At 40.8% G+C, this 9480-nt stretch overlaps 1 protein-coding gene across 6 annotated transcripts in view; it reads right to left on the bottom strand.

Moving 5' to 3' along the window:
- The window catches only part of LGI2 (leucine rich repeat LGI family member 2), a 71241-nt gene extending 62155 nt beyond the window's left edge, over nucleotides 1-9086 (bottom strand). For 3 of the 6 annotated variants that reach the window (XR_012882555.1, XM_075858817.1, XM_075858795.1), the window contains exons 1-2: nucleotides 8601-9085; nucleotides 745-816 (exon numbers count right to left, since the gene is read on the bottom strand). Coding sequence is in view for 5 of the 6 variants with exons in the window: in XM_075858817.1 (XP_075714932.1) it covers nucleotides 745-816; nucleotides 8601-8779 (251 nt within the window). In the remaining variant the exon portion in view is untranslated. Of the gene's footprint in view, nucleotides 1-744; nucleotides 817-8600 lie in introns of all 6 variants that reach the window. The other 3 variants (XM_075858835.1, XM_075858808.1, XM_075858826.1) reach the window with 2 other exon arrangements.
- Nucleotides 9087-9480: the final 394 nt, after the last annotated feature.

The following is a 9480-nucleotide window of genomic DNA, read 5'->3' on the forward strand; positions in this document are numbered from 1 at the left end:
TTGCATTGGATCTACTTTATTCTGTTGGCCGAACAGTTTGTAAAGCCGACACAATCAGCCACAACTCCTATAGACATGCACGTTTGGTTCTGCTGACAGCCATCTTTATCTTCAGTCTGATAACTTGCTGCAACGTGATATCACACAACAAAAGCCATTGAAAATCCATTAAAAAAAAGTAAAGTTAAAGTTTCTTGACACTGTGTATTTAATGTATTAAAAGTCAAGATAAAGATGGCTACATCTGTATGGCTGCACTTCCTGTTGTCACTTTTGCAAAAAAAAAAAAACGGCTGCTAAAACTGTATAGAAAAATACCAATATCTCTGTAAATAAAAGAAACAAAAATTATTAAACTTTGGAGTCTGCTCTAACTTCTGATTCTCAAATATTTGCCAATTTTAAGTTTTCCAAAAGCTCCAAGCAGTAACCACAAAGGCTTCATTCTGTGCATCTTTAAGGACATCATTGTGGTTTATACATGAGAACTGTAGCTATTTAAATTCATCCTGATCAATATTTAGCCTATAAAATATATCTAATAATCTAAATAGCTGTCTATATTACAGAGATCCTGCTACAACTACGAGATGTTTCTTAAAGGGGGAAACAACACTTCAGAGCGGTGAGCATGCTTTCTGTAACGCTGCTTGCAGTGATGTGTTCAGAATGGCAATGATACCCTGTGCCAACAGCAATGAAAGGGGCTACAGTCAGGGTTTTGTTATGGAGTGCAGTACTCACAGCAGCTGTAGGGAGGGCAGATGAGAAAACATTCGGTCCTTGATCTCAGAAAATGTCCCATTGACCAGACTCCTACAAGAGTGAAGGGAAACAAAAGTCAAACACAAATCGACTGCGGCATATTATAGGGCATAGGCCGGGTTCACACAGAGTTTTTTGAAGGCGGAAATTCTGCATCAAAATTTTGTCTTGAAGTTTGAGGCACATTTTCCTCTGCTTGCACGCCGATTTTCACAGTGTTTTTCGCTGCGTTTTTTGTTGCGTTTTTCACCCGCGGCCATTGAGCGCTGCAGGCATAAAACTCCACGAAATACGCTTTCTCTGCCTCCCATTGATGTCAGTGGGAGGTCAGAGGCGTAAACGCCCGAATATAGGGCATGTCCCTTCATTGAAATCAATGGGAGGCATTTTCGGACGTTTTTTGACGAGTTTTGCGGCGCGGTTTCCGCGTCAAAAATCTCTTAAAAAAACTCAGTGTGAACATACCCATAGAGTGACTGTAAACTTCTCTACAACTAAAATATACCAGAATATTTACTGTTATTCCCTTAAATGTTTTGTAAAGAACAAGTCAAAGAGTTGAAGCATCTGCAGTAACCAGTGGTGCACCATCCATGAGGCAAGATAAGAAATTCACCTCAGGCAGCACCCCTCCATGACTTAAAGGGAGGCAGCATTTTGTCAGATAGCAAATTCCCCATACTGAATTTTGGGAGAAGGCAATAATCCTTAGGCAGGGTTCACACAGAGTTATTTTGCAGGCAGATAATCTCGCTCAAAATTCCATTTGGAATTTTGATGCAGATTTTGCTCTGCCAGCAGGCCAATTTTCGTGGCGTTTTTCTCCCGCAGCCATTGAGCACCGCAGGCAAAAAAATACTGCGAAATACGCTTTCTCTGCCTCTTATTTTAGTCACTGGGAGGTTGGAGACAAAAATGTCCGATGATAGGGCAAGTTGCTTCTTTTTCCGGCGAGACGTTTTTTCCGCTCGCGGAAAAAAATCGCCTCTGTCTCCCATTGAAATCAATGGGAGGCATTTTCAGCCGTTTTTTGGCGCGTTTTCCGAAAAAACGTGTCAAAAAAACTGTGTGAACTGACCCTTAGACCAATCAATAATCAAAATAGTTGGCCAACATTCACAAAAATCTATCTAGTGCCACAAAATACTACCGAATGGTGTGTTTTTTAAACAAAATATATATGGCAGCACTACAAAGTAGTATTATAAGGTATTATAAGTCACTACTGGGCATGCTGTATAGCATCCAAAGTCATGTGAGACATCATGCGATCCTGGATCATGCAAAACTTGCAGATGTTTGTAACTCAATGACACAATGTGACAAAGCTGAATGACAAGAGACAAAAAGTTGTATAATTTAAAACACAAACAGAGGCGTAATTATAGAGGGAGCAGAGGGTGCAAACACACAAGGCCCCAGGTGCCAAAGGTGGTCCAACAGCCCTTCTGTCACATACGAAAATACTAGTATTATACATGCCACGTGATAGCTGGGTGGCCCTATTACTGATTTTGCCACGAGGCCCAGAAGCTTCCGCTTAAGAAAGTTACGCCTCTGGTCAGAAAAAAAATTCTGTGCTTAGCATAGATAAAGTCAAAATAATATTAATTTCAATATTTTTTTAATAAAAGGTCCTATATTTAAGAATGCACCTGCACAGCATGTCCTGTCCATTACCCCCTATCGGCTGCAGCGTTCATGGCATCTTTTGCTGACCAGTACTACATTTTATGAGATTTTAGACTGAATTAGCATGAGTACATGGCTATGCACTTACTGGAAGCAATATAGGACCTGTTACTAGAGGAAGCAAACACAATATTTTCTATACAATGCATAATATATATACATGGGACAAGTACGTGTAATGGTAATCACTGCCATTTTGGCAGTTCTCAAGTATTTTCTTTTCTTACCACTTCATGCCCATCTGAGAATATAACAACTAGTGCAGTCAAAAAGGGAAGCCCATGCCAACCAGTCAGCAGCCAACAAGTCACCATGGGGCCACTAAGCAAAAATTGGTATAAAACCCCACTCTGTAAGGGCCACTATAAGCAGCAAGCAAGAAGCAATTATGATTCCTATGGTTTTTATTCTGTCCTGTGTTTTTTTTCTCTTTTCCTATTCCTCTTGGCGTTTCGTATTACATTATCCATGGCCAGTAACCTTTTGAGGCTCCTTTAACAGCAGGACTAGGCCCCTGCTAATCTGGTAGTTACGACTTTAGTGCACACGTATCCTAGGCCCTCTCGGTGTGAAGCTGTGCCCCTTCATCTGCTCGGCCCAGCATAGTTAGGAGTTTGCATGAGGCCTAATATTTCCTAGGCCTTATGCACACATCTTTATTACAGATCCACACCATTTTTGTGTAGTATGGATCCGGAATACAGCTTTAGAGTATGTGCACATGTAGTGTTTTCAGCCGTTTTTCGGGCCGTAAACGTCCCACAAAAAAGGCTGAAAAATCGGAAGCAGAACGCCTCCAAACATCTGCCTATTGATTTCAATGGGAAAAATGGCGTTCAAAACGGCCGCATAAAAAAACGTCTGCGAAAAAGGAGTGCATGTCACTTCTTCAGTCGTTTTTGGAGCCGTTTTTCCATAGACTCTATAGAAAAACAACTCCAAATACGGCCGTAAAAAACGCTGCAAAAAAAGCAGCGAAAAACGCGAGTGGTTTAAAAAACAGCTGAAAATCAGGAGCTGTTTTCCCTTGAAAAGTTACCCTATAGAGGTTTCTATACATCTGCATTTTACTGTGTTTTCATGCAGTGGTTTTTATACACAGTAGTTGTGCTGCAGTATCAAAAATATTCAATAAGTTCAAAGAAGTGGATAAATCAGATTTGTATCCAATAGAAACCTTTGTACGGGTACTAACTTTCATGCCTAAAATATACCTGCATAAAATGGAAAAATCAGTTTTCTCAGTTTTTATGATTTCCCATACAGAACTCATATGAAACGAAACAAATAGGGTACCTGTACTGAGCACCACACCGAAACATACAGGAAGTAAATTAGGTGGTGTAAGGAAGAGAGAAGTTTTTAACATGTCTAGCACTGTGATATATTTGGTGCATCTTCTGCCTGCCTGGTCCAGTTATAAGCTGTTTAAATTTAGTACTAAGATAGTAATAATAAATCTGCTCCATTGTTTGGATCCAGCCCACCATCAATATTAATGCTCATTAACATCAATATATAATTTCCCCACATAGGAATGAAACGGTGTATGTAAAATCAATATACTAGTCCTTCTCAATGAATTCGAATATCATCAAAAAGTTAATTTATTTCAGTAATTCAATTTAAAAGTGAAACTCATATATTATATAGATTCATTACACAGAGTGATTTATTTCCAGCATATTTTTTTTAATGTTGATGATTATGGTAACAGTTAATAAAAACCAAAATTTTGTGTCTCAGAAAATTAGAATATTGTATAAGGCCAATTTCAAAATGATTTTTAATACCGAAATGTAGGCCTACTTAAAGAGGCTCTGTCACCAGATTTTGCAGCCCCTATCTGCTATTGCAGCAGATAGGCGCTGCAATGTAGATTACAGTAACGTTTTTATTTTTAAAAAACGAGCATTTTTGGCCAAGTTATGACCATTTTCGTATTTATGCAAATGAGGCTTGCAAAAGTACAACTGGGCGTGTTGAAAAGTAAAAGTACAACTGGGCGTGTATTATGTGCGTACATCGGGGCGTGTTTACTACTTTTACGAGCTGGGCGTTGTGCATAGAAGTGTCATCCACCTCTCTTCACAACGCCCAGCTTCTGGCAGTGCAGATCTGTGACGTCACTCACAGGTCCTGCATCGTGTCAGGACACATCGGCACCAGAGGCTACAGATGATTCTGCAGCAGCATCGGCGTTTGCAGGTAAGTCTATGTAGCTACTTACCTGCAAATGCTGATGCTGCTGCAGAATCATCTGTAGCCTCTGGTGCCGACACGATGCAGGACCTGTGAGTGACGTCACAGATCTGCACTGCCAGAAGCTGGGCGTTCTGAAGAGAAGTGGATGATACTTCTCATCAGAAAGCCCAGCTAGTAAAAGTAGTAAACACGCCCCGATGTACGCACATAATACACGCCCAGTTGTACTTTTACTTTTCAACACGCCCAGTTGTACTTTTGCAAGCCTCATTTGCATAAATACGAAAATGGTCATAACTTGGCCAAAAATGCTCGTTTTTTAAAAATAAAAACGTTACTGTAATCTACATTGCAGCGCCGATCTGCTGCAATAGCAGATAGGGGCTGCAAAATCTGGTGACAGAGCCTCTTTAAAAGTATGTACAGTATATGCCCTCAATACTTGGTCGGGGCTCCTTTTGCATGAATTACTGCATCAATGTGGTGTGGCATGGAGGCGATCAGCCTGTGGCAATGCCACGCCGCATTGATGCAGTAATTCATGCAGAGTCGGAGCCCTGACCAAGTATTGAGGGCATATACTGTACATACCTTTCAGTAGGCTAACATTTCGGTATTAAAAAGAATTTTTTAAATTGGGCTTATATAATATTCTAATTTTGTGAGACACAAAATTTTGGGTTTTCATTAACTGTTACCGATAATCATCAACATTAGAAGACAAAAATGCTGGAAATAGATCACTCTGTGTGTAATGAATCTATAGAATATATGAGTTTCACTTTTTGAATTGAATTACTGAAATAAATTAACTTTTTGATGATATTCTAATTAATTGAGAAGGACTGGTATATACATATTTGATGTACTGTATGTCGGCCAAACCTGACAATTTTGGCGGTACCGACTGACCATCTAATGTGTATGGCGGCGCCCCGACTCTCCCCCAACGACAGATGTAGTGAGAGAGAAGGATCGAGCTGTTGAATTTCAACACGTGTGCATGGGTATGGGGCAGTTATTAAGAATAACTGTCGGCCAAATGATCGTTAGGCCGACATCTATCTAAAGTGTATGGCCAGCCTAAGGCTTCCACAAGTGCAAAGGTGCGAGCAGTCATCGGACGTGTAGGGTGGGTTAGACACTGCGGATGTAGAAGGGGGGGTTGGAGACACTGGTCTGACTGGCCTATATTGCTCATGTCAAGTTGTACTACTTTTACCATTTTCAATTAATTCAATTGCTTTGTTAAGGGGACTCTGGTGCTGGCACTTATGGGAACACTGTGGCTGAGAATTATGATGTCACTAAATTTATGGGGATACTGGCCAATAGTTGTGGGGACAGTGACTGAAACTTGTAGGAAATATTTGGTTAGCATTTATGGGGCAATGTAGCAAGTGTGGGCGCAGCGATGGACACTTAAAAAGGTTCTAGCTGACACAAAGAGGGCACTGGCTGACTTAATGTGGATCTATGTATATTATAGCGGCACTGTGGCTTACTCATGTGGGGCAAATGTGGAGTTACTAAAGAAAGGGCATTTCTGTCTGTTGTGGATAAAAGGTTGTGTCCTATTTTGATTTCAGAATTTTGGAGGGTATGCAAGTGGGGGAGACATGCAATGATGTCTTTTGCCCATAATACAGTCCTGTATAAGTCCGCCTCTTTCTATTTGGCTGTGTTTGCAGTTCTTTATTGTGTCTATTCGCACGAGAAGATTTTGTTATAAAGCCAACTTGCAAGCTGAGTCAGGATCTTCACATACAGCGTGCTATGTTCGCTTGCTGGCAGCGTTGGCATATTGGAAGGCAATGTTTTTTGTAAATGCTACAGACTTACAGTTCAGCAATTGTATATCGCTCCTTTTGTGTTTTGTTATATTTGTTACTAGAAATCAATAGTTGTACATTATAAACTATCAATCCAAGCCCATGGCCATCCAATATTCTTCCTCACCAGAGGTTCTGTGATACAGAGATTCTTGAAGGCCGGGCTTTGTTTACATGTGCGGCCTGCAGCTTCAATGGCACAATGTGCTCTTTATGGAGGGGACAAATAAAGGGCGGTCTATGCATACATTTTACCCACGGATATCTGGTTGGTAAATAAATCTTGCAGGTCAATAAACAAAAATAGTTCCCTGTTAGTGCGCCTTTGAAATATGGATTAGGGGCAAATTTGAACAGAGCCTATGTTAGTACATTTCCCCAAAACATTGCCTATAGCGGCTTGTGCACAGGACTGTATTATGAATCTGTGTTGTACAGATCCATAATACTACGCCCATAACCTGCTATGTCCCCAGACTAAACCTCTGTGTGTCTTCAAGTTATATGATTTTATTATATATGAATAAGTGAGAAGAAAAAGTTGTATGTTCCAGCAAATGCCAAGTAATTGTTTGCAGTGATTCCAGGGGAGACTATGGTGAGGAATGTCGAGTTCTGAAAGTCAAAACTTCAGATATGGGGGATTGGATGAAAGAAAAACTGGGCTGATTTGAAATTATGGAGTTTGAGAAAAAATGGGTGACCCAGCTTCAGACATAAAGAAGACTTTTGTAGGACTTTCATACACAAATTATTGTAACTGTATTTACAATATTCCTACAGAGCTGATATAGTTGTAAGGCTATGTTCACATCTGCGTCATGGCTTCCGTTCATTGTGCTGGATCCGTCAACAGAACCAAACAACTACTGATGGACCCCATTGACTTATATTGGGATCCCTCGCCTTTTCTGTAATTTTGACAGCCTGAATAGCGCTCCTATTCTTGTCATCAAAATTGACGGAACTTCCAACTAACCCCCAATAGTACCACCTAATGGCAATGTGAACAGAGCCTTAGAAGTATACCTCTAAATTGTCCTGGATCTGGCGGGACACTCCAAGTTTCCAGGCGATGTTCCGCTGTCCCGGGCCGGCTGGTGGCTTGTACCAGTTTAAACTGTATCTGCGTGTTCAGGAGCTATAGGGGCATTATACGATGTGGAGGCCACTATTGGGGCATTATACTGTGTGGGGGCCACTAAGTGGGCATAATTCTGTGTGGAGGCACTATGGGGGCATTATACTGTGTGGGGGCATTATACTGTTTGGCGGTGCTCTATGGTTGCATTATACTGTGGGGAGGTACTAGGAGAGCATTATACTGTGTGGGCTGAACTGGGTGTGTATGGGCGTGGATTGGGCAAGGTTAGAGGCGTGGCTTAACAGGAATAAATTTGCTGCGATGCGCTTCGCACTTGTCCCTCTTTACAATAATTGAAAGTTGGGATATATATTTAGAAGGGTTAGAGGTTATGAAAAGCATGCCAGGGTGCCTTAGGCCAAAGTCAACCAGTGCAGTGTTTGATGCACTTTTTTTGTTTTTATAGCTAAATCTAGAAGGGGGTGCATTAAGGGTCCAAAACAGATTTGCATCAGAACTGCTTCAAATAATGCCCAGCATCATCTATTAAGAAAAAAACTTGTAAGATAAGTTGAAGATTCAAGAAAATGTCATCTTCACACATTATTGACAAAGGGCTATCCTAATCTTCAAATATCCCCCAGCAGCATTGGAAATGATTGAACAATAAGACAACTAGGATAATGGAGTCATTTAGCATTCACAACCAGCAAGCACACTAGTGGGTGGTAAAGCATGTTGATTAATTCATAGTATAAGCAATATACACGCCACATCGGTACGGCAGCCCTTACTCTTTGGGGTCCCTCACTTGCAGTAATGTATATCTTTGGAAAGCATGCACATCCTATCTGACTATCACTCTGAATATCACATTAATAATGCAATCTTTAATAGATTGATATATAGCCGCACAGATGTATTAAACCTGCTCCTGGTACTTAGGTAAAGCTGACTCCTGCAATTGGTCAGAATACACTATTCCTCAATCATGCAACTTCTGCAGCCGACGTTTCACTTACAAGGAGCTGATGTCGCTGGGGATGGTCTTTGGGATCCAGGAAGAACCGACACAAATGACTGATTCCTTGGTGCAGCTGCATGTGGATGGACATCTCACCGGTTTCTTAAGTTGAACAGTGTTCTGTATACATCCAAGAAAAATAAAAATTAGCAGGGATTCCTTAATAATAAGCGCCATCGTCCTGACCCCCCAGGCTGAGTGTATGTGTGTGCACTGTGAAATAGTGAGGACAGAGGCTTGGGAAGACGCTGGCTGGCAGGCATTCCTTATTCTGACTGCACCATACTACGCTGCACTTGCCTCCTGACATCAGCACTTCAGCTGCAGACTGTATTTTTTTTCCCTTCCCTCCAATGAATAATTTATTAAACTCTCCATTCGGGAGAGTTTAAAAATAATCCCCAAGTAGCAAAGGTTCCCACTCTGTTTCAGCAGACTCGATCTTCCTTGAACATGAGAACAAATCAAGGGATGACCTTGCAAGGGCTCGGAAGAGTTGTGTGTTATATGAACAAGTGCAGAGTTGACTTGAGTGATCTGTCACTCAGAATGACCCAGAGCGGTTTAAAGGACTGCTGGGAAATCTTTACCATGACAAGTATATCACGTTGCAAATGTCATTTTAGTTTTGGGAGATCAGATTGGATTGAGGTCATGTAGCAAATTAAGAGTTAACTGTGCATTGCTAGATTAGTCTAAGGATATGCAAGTAATTCTCAAAATTAACAAAAATGGGCCCCTGTTTGGATGTGGAAGGGGCCTTAGGCCTAAAGCTACTGTATATTGGTTTCTTTTGCATTTAAAAATGTACACAAAAAAAACATACAAAAGCATAGAAATATCCCCCACAATATTTGTATACATTTTAAATTATTTTT

The sequence above is a fragment of the Rhinoderma darwinii genome, chromosome 1 (assembly GCF_050947455.1).
Source record: "Rhinoderma darwinii isolate aRhiDar2 chromosome 1, aRhiDar2.hap1, whole genome shotgun sequence".
Lineage (NCBI taxonomy): Eukaryota > Metazoa > Chordata > Amphibia > Anura > Rhinodermatidae > Rhinoderma > Rhinoderma darwinii.